The sequence below is a fragment of the Ictalurus furcatus genome, chromosome 19 (assembly GCF_023375685.1).
Source record: "Ictalurus furcatus strain D&B chromosome 19, Billie_1.0, whole genome shotgun sequence".
Classification (NCBI taxonomy): Eukaryota; Metazoa; Chordata; class Actinopteri; order Siluriformes; family Ictaluridae; genus Ictalurus; species Ictalurus furcatus.
Window position 1 is genome coordinate 11628312 of NC_071273.1, and position 17118 is coordinate 11645429.

At 37.1% G+C, this 17118-nt stretch overlaps 1 protein-coding gene across 1 annotated transcript in view; it reads left to right on the plus strand.

Moving 5' to 3' along the window:
* The window catches only part of LOC128623336 (copine-8), a 128764-nt gene that overhangs the window by 27180 nt on the left and 84466 nt on the right, over window positions 1–17118 (plus strand). Inside the window, exons 2-4 of the mRNA XM_053650327.1 lie at window positions 7237–7277; window positions 14083–14129; window positions 16891–16994. Of these exons, the coding sequence (XP_053506302.1) occupies window positions 7237–7277; window positions 14083–14129; window positions 16891–16994 (192 nt within the window). The remainder of the gene's footprint in view (window positions 1–7236; window positions 7278–14082; window positions 14130–16890; window positions 16995–17118) is intronic.

Consider the following 17118-nt stretch of genomic DNA (forward strand, 5'->3'; position numbering starts at 1 on the left):
ATTGATCAGAAGAAGCATAATCATTTCCCTTATGAGGGATTAAAACAATAGTCACCAGCTTTAGCTAAAATGGTTAAATGCTACTTTAAAGAGAGCATTCACCTCCCACGCCAGAGGAGAGACAGATGGGAGATAAAGGTGAGATGGAAAAAAAATGGAGAATGGGTTGATTATCTCTGTATAGCTTCGGAGGAGTGTGTCACAGTAAAAGGCCACTCATTCTCATTCACTTAGGGATAAAGAGCAACAAGGGATGCTCTGTTTGTTTTGTTTACCAAGGGTGTGTGTATGTATGTATGTGTGTGTGTTTGTTTTCGGGGGGGGTTGGGGGTTTGGTGGATGTATCCAGCAGATGGTATGACGTTATAGTGTACGGCACGAGTGGAATAGTGTATATATCTCTCTTAAGTGTCTTTCAGTCATTATAGAACACTGATCCTTTCTGTATGTGTGTGAGAGAGAGAGAGAGTGTGAGACAGAGGCAAGTGAGACGGATGGTGAGTGTGAAGTGTCTGGAGTACCTCCTGTTTTCTTCACGTGCTATCAGGAGGGGATTTCTTCAGGTGCAGCACCCCACTGCCACTTTCAGTTTCAGATTTGAACCTATTTCAACCAGTGTCAAATGACACACTGTGCCAAATGATGCTGGGTTGAGGGAGAAATACAGCTCCGTGTGAATGTAAAAACACAAAGCAGGACAGAAGTGTAAAGTGTTTCTTTTTAACTGCCTCTCTCACTGGTGTACTGCACAGGGATGGGTTTGCTACTGTGTCTCTCTCAGAGGTTAAGTACACTGTACGAGGTGTTACAGCAGTACAAAGAGCTCCTTCTTCCCTTCCCTTCTACACACGCATGCACACACACAGTGCATTTACTTTCCACAGTCTCACACTCACAATGATGTAATGATTCCTAAGATGAGGTTCACTCCCACTCGTACAGCCATAGGCATCGCTCTACTTATGGATTAAAGTTCTCATCACCACAATATATTACTGTCATAATGATTTAAGAGAGATTTAATGATCTCTTCTATCACCCCCCTCCCCCCGCCTTCCTCTAATATAATAAGTAAGTAAAGGAAGTCAATTTTTTTTATAAAGCATATTTAAAACAGCAAAAGTTTGAAAAACTTTAAAGTTAAGATCATATAAAGCATAGATAAATGCATATAAAACAGATATAAAGAAAAATACATGAACACCAAACCTAAAACATTGATCAAATGAAAAATGCATGACACAAGCACTCAGTTTAAAATGCTAATTGTGTTATATTTGACTTAAAAAACTGTAACAGAGAGAGCACATCTGATGTCCAATGGGAGACTGTTCTATAACCTCGGCACAGTCACTCTTAGACCTCAGAGACCGGGGAGCAGAGTAGTCGTACACTAAATCAGCGATATATGAGGGTGCTAGACCATGCTGCAGCTTTAACAACAAACGCTTTAAGTAAAGCTTTAAACTGGATCCTGTTATAGATAACGAGCCGGTGCAAGGACGATAAAAACGAGGCGATATGGTTTCTTTTCTTGGTGCCAGTGACTAATCTCATAGCTGCATTATGCACTAACTGTAAGCTTTGCTCATACTAAAAATACAGCTTATTTTGCCGATCATATCCGAGGTCACAATTGAATACGATTCTTCACCTGTGGTCCATCATATTATGCCGTAACGCCTAAGTTCCTACTAGCTAAAATATAGTGTTGAGAATATCTTTTGTCCCCGACTCAATCATTTTGTTTTTCTTTTCTTTCTTTTTTTTGACAAAAAAAAATCCTGTGAGGTTCTGTGAGTCATCCTGACAGTCCTGTAATAATAATTTCCTGTGAGCACTGTCAGGGCTGTCGGGTCAGAATTGGAGGGAAATTTGTATGCGTGCGTCAGGTGCCAGCTCATCTTCACGCCCCAACTTCAGACATGAAAGTCATCATGTTAGACTGTGATAGGCAGCCATTCAGGAGAAAGAAACCGAGAAAGAGCAAGACAGAGCAAGAGTCCAGTATAACCAAGAATAGGAAAAAGTATTAGGGCATGATGGATTGTTAAGAGTTTACTTGATGAACTGGTAAGATATTTATTAGATTCTCTGATTTGGTGGGAAGCTAGTGAATGATGGTCATCTGATTTATGCTCTTGTGGAATTTGTTTCATTACCTAGTTATGAAGTTGTTTTAACTCGAGATAATGATACTCAAGTAATGGATAACTATTTGTGCCTGGTGTGCTTATGTGTATTTTTGTACTTCAAACATGGTTATAAAGCCATAGTTATAGATTTTATACACCAATTTGTGTCTTTTAAGTATCTGGTGTGAATGTTTTGCTCTCTTTAGCTAGTGTTTTAGCTAGCTAGCTAGAGTTAGTGGGCTAGCATAATCGTGTAAGCCTATTAGAAAAAAAACTAAATTTACACTGTCCAGCACTGAGCAGCAAGCTTTGAAATTATAATGTAACAATCCCTTCCTTTTCAACCAGAATGTATAATTTAGCTAGATAACATTAGTTGATTAGTTAGTTCTTTATTTATTTATGTGCAGTTTTGTGATTCTGCAGAATGAACACAATTACACTGTGGCATGTTGGGTATTCACAGTCACAATGTTTACCCGACTGACAGTAAAATGAGCTTTTTTCTACCCAATAACTCACTAACTATGACCATCAAGTTGATGTGTATATAATGCTTCTGTAATATCATCATGCCCGCTGAGTATTTAATAGTCAGAATCGCAAATACTTGGACTGCTTCCCAAATACTACCACGTCAGTAGCTTCTGTGTCCTTTTTGTACTTTTTATGTTTGTACGACAGAGTGAGAAGCATGCTGTTTGGAACACAGCCTTGAATTCTCATTGAATGCGTAATGCTTGGTATTTGCAACCCTCATGACTTAAATCACGTTAACTCAAATGCGCTGTTTAATTAATATTAGCAAATCTAATATTGATATTAAGTTTGCTGTTAAGTAGTTCACTCTACTGATATTTATTGTTTTACACACAACTAAACACTTTAACTGCTTTTATACGGTATATGCAGATCTTTCTTTGTCTCTCACCCTCTTGCAGTCTGCACTTCTTTTTTCTCTCACTCTGTCTATTGTATGTTCTCACGCGCTATTCGCTTCAGTCTTTCTACTCAACCAAAACTCTTTTACAGCATAAAGCAAAAGAGATGTGGTTTCGAAGGTGGTTTCCACAATCCCATGTTCCTCTTTCTATATGTAAGACTCGATGAAGTGTATGAGATTCAGATTAGCACATCAGGTGAGAGTCCTCAACACAATAAGAGCCCAGGCTCCTGTAGCCATTGTAAACAGTGATGTAACCCAGCCGCCTGATGAGATTATCTGTTTTCCTTTGGTAGTATGGAACATTCTATGAGGATTACATATACAGACAGCATTCAGTGATTTTGTGATACCATAAATGCACCGCTTGTTTTAGTATAAGATGAGCTTTTAGAGTCATATTGGTTCACTCACACATTGAAAGCCTTAACCAATCCTCAGGAATCGTACTGGATATCACTGGGTATGGGAACAGCTTCTTTTAATGGCCCAAAGCTATGTGTGAGTAGTCGTTCACTAGGATTTTAGCTCCCCCTCAAGACCCAATAAAGCTGCCAGAGATGATAAGTACTATTAAGAGGGGCCTCCACGTACCTTTTTATAGTACACACATCAAGGGATATGACGTCTAGTGTAATAGTCATGTAACCACATAGCCATGTAATATATACCACTGAACAGCATGCAGTGTCATGTAGTCACAGAAGGAGGTTAACCCTTTTACACTTATGTGAAAAGCATAAGCCAGCATCTTTGGCGGAATTAAGCATAATTTGGCTGTTTTGAAAACAATTCACACAAAACACATTTTATGTACACGGCCTAGTAAAGCTATCTGAATTGAGAGACAAAATGATTGTCAGGCCAGTATATACTGTATACTGATTTTAGGCCAACGGCACTGCTGAATATCTAGGGCTTCCAAGTGCCCTATTCAGTGCGTTTACATTGACAACAATAATCCAATATTAACCCGATTAAGACAATACTCTGATTAAGAAATTACCATGTAAATGGCAATTTTTATTACCTTAATCCGATTAAAGTCATACTTGAAGTAAACACAAATTGAATTAAGACGTGTGGAGTATTCCTGTTTTAGTCACATTATCGACGTGTATTACAGACATGTACACACCTTAATCACATTATTAAGGTCGTGTGGGATTTTTCACATGTTTTGCGACAGGACACGTACACACACGGCAGTACTCAACCGTTTTACGTCAGAAAAGAGAGCACGGCTACGTCTGAAACCGCGTACTTGCCTACTATAGGCCTATAGTACGAGAAATACGTGTATCTCAGCTACTGTATAGTAGGTAAGTACGCGGTTTGGGACGCAGCCCACGGCTTCAAGCCGTCGTCTATCTGCACGTACAGCATGACAAATAATTAACTGCACTTGAAACTTTCGTAAAATTAAAAATAAAAACACCCAAAACTGTATACGGTACCATAACGAAGACGAACTGAATGTCGATACGTGAAATTCTGGAGGGAACGTCGGACGGCGTGGCGTGGGGACGTAATGATGTGTGACATGAATCGATCTATGTTCTATAACACGTAAAATAGGAACATGAAAGGAATATTCTAAAAGCAACTCATAAAAACACCTTAAACACAATATTGTCTTATTCAGAATAAGTTCAATAATTAGATTACTGCTGTCCATGTAAACGTAGTCACTGTCACAATCATCGGTGGTTGGAAGCCATTTTGGGAACAAAATTGGCAGGAGGGATGGCATGCTCTCTCTCTCCCTTGTCATTCACTGTGACACTAGCCAATCATGGGCATCTGTGAGCTCATGTATGCAGAAGACGCCAGATAGCACTTTCCTCGAATGTCAATTTATGTCTGCTGAATGGCACTACACAGAAACCACATGTTCTGGTGAAGTTATGCTTGTTGTAGACAGGTTCTATGAATATATTTTGAAAGGATGTTGCAATTTCAGAGGACATTCACCAATATATATTATTGGATGCATATTGTAAATATTTTAGCAGAAAGAAAAAGTTGGAGTGTCGAAAGGTTATTCTTTTATGTTGTTTACTGGACTGCACCAAACAAAGGTCTTATATCTGGTGAGGAAATTCAGAGTCTCTACCAAGGACACCATTTTCTTAGCTAGGGTACAGAGTCTGGGGTGCAACAGAGACCCCTGAGCAGATATTTTGTTGCTGGAATGTGAGGAGAGCATTTAAAAGAGTATTCCCACATTTAAAAGAGTATTCTGTAAAGCATTGTGTGTATTCTGCAGAGCAGATTGAAATTTTAATGAAACATTAATACACCTGCCCCGTCCAGCCAACTGTCCCTACCTCATCTGCTGAAACCACATCCCTAAGGGTGCTTTCAAAAAATGCAGTGTGTACACCATTTGAATTCCCCTTTTTCTGCAAGAGGTGAGAAGACAGCCATAACATTCACGTGTAGACCAAAACTACTGGTCTAGTTTCAAGTAATCAATCCAGGAAAAGTGAACCAAACTTACTGTGGATTTCAGGTTGCAGTTAAAAAAAAAAAAATATATATATATATATATATATATATATATATATATATATATATATATATATATATATATTAATTATTTAATTTAATTTTTAAGATGCAAGCTGATAAACTGAGCTGTGAATCACAGAATGAGCTATAGGATAGGCTGCAAACATGATGTTCTGGATGGTCGGATAAAAAAAAGAGAGAATAAATGCTGGATGTGATAAATAAAATGTTTAAATAATTTATAATCATTCATTTAGTGCTGGCTCTGTGTTGTCTGTGGTGACTTTGTTGATTTCTATGCGGACTTGGCAAATATTTCTTTACCTTTTTCGTGGGCTTTTATTTCTGACCAATAAAATTTTTATGAGGATGTTTTCCATCCTACACACACACACAGACACACACACACACACACACACACACACCTCAGCCAACGTTTTTTTGCTTTTTGTTCTGTTCAGTTGTGTGCAGTGTGAAACTAAGCCAAACCAAATAACAAACAAACCAAAAGTATCAATTTCACCCTGATTCGTACTTGGCAAATAGACCAATAGGTGTGTAAGCACCTCAAGGCGTCTTTGAAACAGCATGTGTAAGTACTTCTAAACGTTGCAGACTATACAGTCTATATATCACCACACAAAAAAATAGCTCTCCTGTCAGTCAGAAGGCAGTGTGATGCATGGCACATTGCACTTTGGACCTATTTCCACTCTAGTGACGATTGCTTGAAAATCATCTTTTAGAAAATGGCTTTTAAATGTACCGTGTTCCTGCAGTGTGCCTCCAACATCATCACTGATTCAATGTTGGAAGTGTGTGGAGTAAATTTGGGTTCTTATGGCTCGCCTTATAAAATATCAAATAGTAAAATGGCCTTTAAAGTGTTTGTTCTGCCTGCATTCAACATCATTAAGCTCATTCGGTGTCGCCAGTGTGCTGAGTAAATGTAGATGCTCATAATGGATGTCCTCACCTAGCTGGGGCCGAATCGGGACCAAACTGAGATCTCTGTCTCCTCATTTAGTCACCACCTCTGCTCCCGCAGTGCCAGAAGCCTGTTAGCACGAATGCCTCATGTACTAACCCACATCACACAGACATCACACACTCACACATACACGCACAAACACACAAACACACATACAGTATACTATACCAGGGTTGTGTTTATGAGGGAACTTGATGTCTCTCCGTGTGTTAGAGAAACCAGATTATTCTGCACCGCTGTGTGTGTGTGTGTGTGTGTGTGTGTGTGTGTGTGTGTGTGTGTGTGCGCGTGCATGTTAATGATGCTGTTGAGGTGTGTGTGTGTGCGCATGTTAATGACGCTGTTGAGGTGTGTGTGTGTGTGTGTGTGTATGCCGCAGTTCACCCCTGAGACTGTCATGTCATGTTTCATGGCTGCTCCCTCCCGTCCTAATCTCAGGTAATTAGATTGTGAAGGCCATGAGACACGATTAAATGATGAGTACAGTAAACCGGCTTTCACCAGCTCGTGCCTTTATCTGGCAAAGCATCGCCTTGCAAACCTTTAGCTGTCTCACATTCCCACACACACACACACACACACACATGCATGTGTGTTATGTATCAGTTAATTCTTATGTAATTTATAATGTTGCCCCTTTTTTCCTTTTACAGAAATCTGCTCGACAGGGACACTTTCTCCAAATCAGATCCAAGTAAGATCACATTCTACTGTTTCTGCTTCTTCTTCTTCTGAAAACTCTGCTTCATTTAAAAGAAATCTGTTTGCAATCTTTTTATCCCAGATATACACACGTTTGATGTTTAAAGTTTGCTTCTTTAGTTTTGCGCTGGAGATATGGGGTGAATGATGTGAATAATTCATTCTCAGCCAGAAAGCTTTTTTTCCGTAAATCCAGTTCTTCCATAATGTCACACATGGCACTGTAAGATTTCTGTAAATTATAAACCTAAACAAAATTTTACAACATTTGCATTTTACATTCGCTGAGGGTTACTGATCTTGCTCAAGGACTCAACTCACAACTGGCAACTTACTGAGCCCCTAATGTTATGTTATATGGCAGCTATCTTGGACAACCAAGCCGTTTGTTTAATGTTGTTTTATTTTATTATTATCTTTTATTAGCAAACCTAATGATTTCCGATGTTTGCTGGTTTAATTGTATTGGAAAGCTGGAAGTTATATAGATGATAATATAGGTTGAACGTTATTAAAAACAGGTTTAACACTAGCTCTTCCGTGTTGATTAGTCTTGGGTGTGCATACACTGGCTCCTGTATAAATCAGTGCTGTCAAAATTAACGCGTTCTTGCGATTAATGTGAAATATTTAACGTGTTCAAAATGTACACAGTTAACGCAGATTTTTGTGGATAAGGACAAGGAAGGAGTTTTAGGTGGAACGTTTCACTTTAAAAAGTTGCCTGACTGAACTTTGGAGAAAACAAAAGTAAGCTGCACAGTTTGCAAAGGGAAATTCAATTACCACAGAAGTAATTCATCTTTGACATATCACCTCAAAGCAAAACACCCTACTGAAACCTCACCAATCTATATTACAGGAGTGCCGTACTCGTGGGTGAATAATGAAGCCTGTAACAGAGAAGGCAACTAATGCTTTGGCTAATTGGAAATAAATGATAGCCTTCTGAGCTAATTTTAATGGCCTTGATAATTTTGACACTTTAACATATAGGCCTGGGTTTTGTTATTATTTCTGTTAGTGCATATAAGAAATATGCCTTTCAAGCCAACAGTCAATTTTGAGGGCCTTTTATGGTTTTATTGGAAATCTGTTGTTCACAGGAGAGAATCTGTGTTCCAAGTTAAAAAATAATAATAATAAAAAAGATGCTATTAAACAGTATTTGAATTGAAATATACTTTGTTTGTGTTGATTCTACATTAATTCCATGATTTTACATTGAAATATCCATTATTACAAGTTTCAGTCTATAGAAGAAAAAAAACCCCAATTAATCGCAATTAATCACAACATATTGTCTGATTAGTTAGTTATTTTTTTAATGAATCGATCGACAGCCCTAGTGTAAATCTACTGAATAATCAAGTCTGCACACATTTATCCTAGTTCAGTGATTTAATAGAACAGTAATAGTTATACAAAGTTTCATCTTTAGGGTTTCATCTGTGTCTTCATCAGTATTCCTATTATATTATATTATATTATATTATATTATATTACATCACTGAACAGAGTTAAATGTGTGCAGACTTCGCTCTTCAATAGAGTGATAATATAGTTTATATTTCAATTTGTAAATATGGGTGATACATTTTTATTTGAAATTGAGATTCCCATAGCTTAACATTGTTGTTTGTTGTAACAGATCTTTGGATGAGATCAGTTTTCTTGTTAGGTTCTTTAAAGTCATAGTTCCAGTGCAAAACTAAGGAGGCCAATTTGTCTTGTCCAAATGAATACACATTGGGTAAGTGGGGAATTGTGTAAATGTTATTTGTTTTTTGTTTTGTTTTTTTCTCTGAAATATGATGGTACTGATTTGATGCCTGTTCAGTAGAACAGCTGGGAATTTTCTTTCTCTAAAATGGTGCTTCATTTCAGCGCATTTTTCGATGTTTTTTCTGCTCTGTACTACTCACCTGGCTCAGATGTTGCTATAGCACTCTCAAGTCAGGAAAAAATCAGGATACCATCATAAAGACAAACCTCACACAGTTCCTCATTGACTAACTGAACTTTTTTGTTCATTCATGCACTGATTGTGTGAAGTGTGCTTCAAGCTCCAGTGACTAATCTTGATGTGCATGTGGTGAGGGCTGCAGATATAGAAACAAAGTGGGCGTCCAATTTATGGCGACATTTGCCTTGCGCAAAAATTGAACGAATCATGCAAGCTTGGCCTCAAATATCAGATGTGGGCCATACTGGAACAGGCATAAAGAGGCTGGCTTTTTCGTAAACACAACATTGGGATTTCCCAGGTGATCATTCTTCCCTCATTTGTCCTGTCACTTTACATCTCAAGCACTTTTACACAGTGTACTCTCCTATTTGCTCCCTGCTTTCAGTTTACCAGCTTATCTGTTATCTCTCTAACCCATGACTGAATTCATAACTAATCCAATACCAACACTTGGAATGGTTTTCAGCACTCCTTTATGTCCTTTATTTGACATTTCGCATTCAAGTTCACTTTAGTGTGTGATTTTAGGAATGAATGACTTAAAAGAAACTTGAATTTGATTAAATCTTTATTTGATTAAGCCTATCGTTTTATGAAACTGTTTATGAACAGAATGTTTTTCTTGAGCCAAATTGTGTCTTTTGATGTAACTACGTGATGAGTCAGACTTCATGTGAATTTGTCAGGTTTCGTAATGCTAAACTGGCAGCGCTATGCTTTCCTTAATTATAAGCAACATTAACCTCATACACTGCCAGCCAAAAGTTCTTAAACAGCACATATTTTAGTATTTTTGGTAAGTAACTCTAATTGTTCATTTAAATAGTCTAAAATTAGAAGTATAAGTAAGGAATATGTGTGCAAGCAAATTAAAAAAGTTGTTGATTATTTCATTGGGCTGTAGACTGAACTGGGAAATTTCTAGATCTTGGACACTGTAATTAGGTACTTGTAGCACATAACATATTTGGCTCACAATTTGCAATAACATTGTCTATGAGTCTATATTTTCTTTATATTTATATGGTTTACCCTCGAAGTGCACATGCTTTTAATAAAGCACTTATTTAGAGTGCAGTTCAATCTAAGAGCAGCCAATTAAACTTTTAAATACAGATTGTTTAGTATTGTTCTGTATCTATTATCTATACTGTAACTTTTTCATACCATGGTGATTGAACTGTAATAAAGCCCAAGATGTTCCAGATGTGCAAAATTTTAATAAACAGACACCAAATATAGATACATTTGGGATAGAAGGAGGATTTTCTAAACTTAATTTTTTGGCAGAAATGTTACTTTTTCGAAATTGTACATATTTTCTTGGCCTATACGAAGGACACAAATGCATTGTGAGAGGGATTATAAAGATTTGACTTGCAAGAATAAAAATTTTGACCAAAGAAAAACTGTGGAAACCCATTAATTACTGCAACAGAGCAGTTTTAATTTTGGTCTTGAGGCTTTTGGTCTCTGTCTCTAATTGAGCTTGATTTTAACAAAATCACAACCATTGTTATTGATTATTTACGCATCTCTGACTAATGAAGCTCTTTGATTTGTGGATTAATCAGGAAGCTCTCAGCCTGAGAATTAGCTAATGCATGCTCCTTCTGCTCTAATAGTCTGAAACTGCTTTGTTCTAATTGTTTGTCTGCTATTTATCAATACAGCAGGTTAGATTTGCAGGGGGCGGGGGGGGTACTTGATGTTCAGTCTAGGGCTTTGGTTAGAAACTTGTTTCTTTAGAGATCAGCTTCATTACTTGTGTCTATTTGCCAAATGATTACTATAAACCCAGAGCTCTTTAGAATTTGTCCATGTATCAGTACAGTGAGTAGAGGTCAAAATAAACGGCTTATACAATTCAGACAAGACCTCAGAAAATGAGACAAGACCTCAGAAAATGAGCCATATCAAGTGTAATACCTGAGCACTGAGAAGCATTAATATCTATTTTTGGAATTGTCCAGCCTTCAACAAACTCTCACAAAACTGTGAAAACTTTCAGACATGTAAGGTGAAAAGTGGAGCATCAGCAGCCTGCCTTTGGGCTTTGGCCCAATACCAAGGATAAAGTCTTTGTGATTCACTGACACACACTCTTTTGCCTTTTTGTTGTCCTTTGTTCTTTCATTTGATGAAATGTCTCATGGTACCCATCTCTTTTTCTGTCCACTTTCTGTTTTTCTTTTCCTTTCAGCCCATTTGTCTTGCTGTCTGTTTTTCTGCTTCTCTGGCTTTTTTGTGCATTCCAGTAGCCTTACTTCAATTTCTTGAAGTGGCTCGCTTATCCTTACCTCTTTTTTATTTGTGTTCATTACTGCCAATCCTTATTCACTTAAAGCTATCTGTGTTGTTTCCATGTGTGCCGCAGGCATACTCGACACACCCATAGCATGAGAGTGTGAACTAATGGAATTCTTGTCAGAATTGTTCAGCAGTTAAACGATCCCAGGCCCCACCTTAATTTCTTGGCCCATCAATCAGTGTTAATCACAGTAACAGTTTCTAACCACCATTATCTCAGTCAAGCTTTTAGTAATTTAGGTGGAATTAAACTTATTTTGAATTGGAGGCTCTAGATATGGTCAAAAGTTGTACCTGGGAGACTTGGGGCAGTGGTAATTGTGACTTCGAATCCCAGCACCACCAAGCTACCACTGCTTGGCCCTTAAGCAAGGCCCTTAACCCTAAACTGCTCAGTTGTATAAAAAATGAGATACGTGTAAGTCGCTCAGGATAAGGGCGTCTGCCAAATGCCAGAAATGTTGTAAAGCTGAAAGCTGGATTTTGCTTTTAATTAATTTTTTAAAGCCAAAAATAAATTTAAAAGAATATCTCAGCTTTGGACTGCTATATGTGTTAACAATTACACAACTCTGGACACCAAAACCAAAAATATGTTCGCAATGGCTAGTATTTACATTTCACAAAACAATACGTGAAATGCTAAAACTCCACCCATGTTAGCTTGCTCAGTGTTAGCTAGTTTGTATTTGCTAAACCATTTAAATCTTTTTTTTTCTTGAAATATATCATGTTAAAGCTGGTGTTATGCAGATTGTTCTTAGCTAAAACTAATACTCTTTTCTCATGTTAGCTGTGCTGCAACTTTATCAAATAGAAAAAGTTAGCTAACATAGCTTGAGATGAGCGTGCAACCAGTTGGGAAACAGTTGTTTGTGGTAGCTGCTTAACTTAATGACCCCAACTTTTGTTGTTTTTGATTTAGAATAGTATTTTTGAGGCTGAATTAGCATAGTGGTAGTTCAGTTTTAGTTAAAACTAATATAAACATGTTTCTTTATTAAAAAATGCTTCTGTGCTTCATCTTATTTCAGTATTACACCTATGAATGTCAGTGTTTCTTTAAAATACTTATGAAGTTTCAGAAATTCCCAAGTAGAGGTTTGTGTCAATAGTTCACTGTTTGGATTGAATACAAATGGCATGTGCCTTTTTTGTGAGTTGTGCAAATCAGCCACAGAGTCTCAGATCAGGTGATTACATTAGTCAGACCAGGAAAAGGACAAAGAGAGATGTTGAGCAAATAAGTGAACTCTAGTTGAAACAAGAACAAAATCTAACAAAAGGATTAATAAAAGCAGTGAGAGAACGAGGGAGTAGTTCTCATCCTTCAAGGAGAGCATGGATATTAAGAAAGATGTTTCGAGAGCCTGCTAACCAAAAGCATGATTTGTATGGATGTACATTCATGAGAGTGGGCATTTCTGCTGAGCCCCAGCCTTGTTAATGCTGAGTGCTGCTACTCCAGTCTCTTAGCATTAACAGAACTTTCCAGTGGGCAGCCATGGGCTCACAGCTAAGACATCCTGGATGTTGAAAATACACGTGCTTTCATTCCAGCATGCCCATGGTTATTTTATTTTATTTATTTATTTTAATTTTTTTTTTAACAATGCAACCTCTATTGTTCTTCAGTTACACCAATTTGATGGCATTTTTAGCTACAAATCCATGTGTACAACCACTCAGACACTCCTACTGGTTGCCCCTTTCACCTAGTTCTTTCCTTTTCACACAGACACACACATGAATGTTCCCTCACACACTGGACAAAGCTCCTTGGGCGAGAGAGAATATTAGGACGCTCAGGCACTTCAGATGCATTTAACTGAATGTACTGGAAAAGCTATATATTGGCCAAAGTTAACAGCTGCAAACAGTAACAGCTGCTCTCTGTTTTATTTTGAGCTTTTATTTGGGGCGTTTTAATGCATAACTCCATTCCCTCATTTTACTTCCATTACATCAAGCCTATTTAAACTGGGTGGCGGGTGTGCTATTCAGTCTCCATATTTTACAGTTTTGCAGTGTCATTCCCCTATGACTTCTTATTTATTTACTGTTTATTTCATAATGTGTTTATAGGAAAAATCACATATTAAGCAAGAACTAATGTTCTCATTGACAATGATCATTCAAAATATTAATATTAAATGCATTATTATAGAATAAATACATAAATCTGTTTATGAAATCTATCTGTTTTTCCTGAATTCCCTTCAGGAAATACAAACCTAGTTGATCTGAATTATTTCAATTGGTAGCAATCTGCTGCAAACACTTGAATCACTGTACAGGGACGCATTTGTGCTGCAGCTCACCTGCTTTAATTTCATGGTGTGTTAATTACAGTACAGTATATAAAAGACGTCGACACACAATCAAGAAGACTGTGCTATGTAGCTATAATTTTGGCTCATTTATTAGATGTCCTGAAGACAGTCTTGTGGTCTTTTTAATATGTATACTCCGTCTGTTCTCTCTGTTTTTTTTAACATTAATTCTGTTCTTCCTGCAGTCTGTGTGCTCTACACCCAAGGCATCGGCAACAAGGAGTGGAGAGAGGTCAGTGTTATCTCATGGGCACCATATGGATGCATGCAAATGGTTGACTTATTTGTCAAATAAAATAAAGTCTCAATAATTCATGTTCTTTTTTATTCTTTTTATTCGAAAACAAAGGAACTTTAGCCTCTCAACAAAACCATTAATGCCAGTAAATGAATACACCTCAATCAATTACTCAAATAAATTAAGCATTCTGAGTATTGTCCAAATGACTCAGATTATCTGCAATTTTGTAGTCTCCTGTGTAAACACAACCTGTTATGACATATTATATGGAGAATAAAATGATTAAGCTGCAATATTATAGGTCATTTTGATGAATAGCATGCATTGGAAGCCATATAGCCTTGGGAAAAACAGACTCTGTCATCTGAGTAGAGACAAATTCACAAAATACGTACTGGATTTTCCAGAACATAATATGCTGATGTGTTGTTTTTTTTTTATCACTGTTAATGCATGATGTTGTATTCCATTATTTTTTTATGTAGACAAATCAGATTACATATTCAGTTGCTTACTATAGTGTGCCTTTTGTAATCTGGCAAAATGATGCCCCAAATACATAGGCTACCTCAAACCCAAGTTGAATATGCCTAAAACATGGTATGTTACTGGATTGTATTTTTGTGTTCACAGAGCACGTGACGAAACATGTGAACCATTACCATAAGATTTTTCTACCTCAACTGATTCACAGTTGTCGAGCAGTAATTAGGTATCATACCATAAAATGGTTAATTATTCTGTTAGCCAACTTCAATAACTTATATGACTATAGCAGTATCAAATATATACTTATCTTGCTAATTATGTATGAAAGCAGGCCAGTAAATAGTCATGCGCAGGAATTGAATCGAATTTGCAAAAGCTACGATTAGTTAGTATCTGATAACATGGTAGAATCGTAATTTGTCGGTGCAGGAATTCCTATGTGTTTATATAATTACGTTTATTTACACCACTGATGATTTTTAACATAAAACATGGAAACTTTGGTTTTGTGGCTTCTTTCACATGGCAGATGCTGTATTTAGAGTAATGACAATAAGATTAGATAAGATAAGAGTAGAATGTGAGTGTGGAATGTGAGTTTTAAATAAAAATCACATAACTACCTTTACACGTTGATGTCACCTTGCAAGTTTCGGCATACGCCACAATATCTTTCAGATGTACTATATAGACGACTCATATAACTCATTGACTGCTACAGGACATTATTCAACAATTTTCATTAACCGTCAGTTTTTCTTATATTGATCTCATATGTGGGTTTGGCCCTCACCCAGAACAAGTCAATCAAAATAAAAGCACACTCTCACACACACTGATATAATACCAGTATAATACTACACATATCAAGACAGAAGAGCTTAGACCAGACTAGCAGAGGTGTATACAGGTTAAAAATAACAATGAGATTTATTAAGAAAAATGACACAATGCAAACAAGGAAAAAAACAGCAATCAAAACTACCAGTCAAATAGTTAAAAACCATAAGAAGACTACTGTCCTAAGCAAAAAGCGACAAAACAGAGGGTCATGAACCAAAACACAGACCTGAGCACGAATGTCAATAGGCTTAATAGTGAAAGCAAAGATATGTCTTGTGAGCATGAGGAGTGCATATATACAGAGCTAATGAGAGGATGTAGGTGACAGAGCTGGGGTAAGTAGATGTGGTTACAAACTGATATTGAGTTCCTGGAAAGGTGACAACTGTGAAAATAAAGACACAATGCAGCAGCAACTAATTTACTGTGAAAACTAGTTGACGGTAATATCCAGATAAAGAGCATGGACTACAAGTGGGGCAAAAATAACATATCCTAAAATTTTACTCTTTTGCCATGGCTGCTACAGTGATATCAAATTGACAGACTGCTTGTGAGTAAGACATACTACCTAACTGAAGTTAAGATGTATGGCTTATACCTTTTTGTTTTCGTACCATCCATATTCCACGTTTTTTGCTAGATAAAGAGGGAGGATGACTTGACTGTTAGGCCATTAACTTGTAATAGGTACACCACCTACACAAAAAAGCAACAACTAGATGCCAAAGCCATTTTCTACACACGTACCATGATTTACAAGAATAACAATAATGACAGCCCAGGAATTAGCATTTTTACTGGGTAAACTGTTTAGTCTTTTGCAATGCTTTTTATACATACACAACAGCCCGAATTGTGTCACTGTACAATCACACATGAACTAAAATAACTACTTGCCATTATTAGAGGCAAACGCCACATGCTATTACATTGCTGGTGGGCTGTCAAAAGGCACCTTGTCAGAAATTACTACATTTTTCCAGCTAAACCCTACATGCCTGCATCTGAGAAAATCATTTTTGCAAGTGCATCATTTTCACTTTTCAGATTGGTGTACCTTACTGACAATAATCTGTTACAAAAGGCACGTTCATTTTTCTGCACTTCTTGGAGGATAAACATCATCAAGATTTTGCTCAGTTCATTGCTGCCCAAAGACATGTTTTGCGCACTGTTATAACCTGCATACAAATGTATCTGGTTATATTCTGTCCCATTTTGCACATCTGCTGCTCTAACAATGGAATTTCTCACCTGGAATTAATAAAGTGTTATCTCTCCTATGTTATCTTAAAAACGTGAAGGTTCAGGTACATTAAACCAAGTCACCCAAGGATTTTTAGTGAGATCATCAAAAGCTGGTGGACTGTGCTGTTAATTGGATCTCTGACTGTGTCGCTCTGTTTTTGTTTTTCAGTTTGGGAGGACAGAAGTCATAGATAACACACTAAATCCAGACTTTGTGCGCAAATTCATTCTGGACTACTTCTTTGAAGAGAGACAGAACCTTCGGTTTGATCTGTGAGTACAGTTTGTCTGTCTGTGTGTATGAGTGTGCACAGCTGTCCTTGTTGTTATAAGCCTGTGCATTTCTTGGGTACTGGCAGCCTATATGTTGTTATTTAGTATTTATTGTAGTTATTTA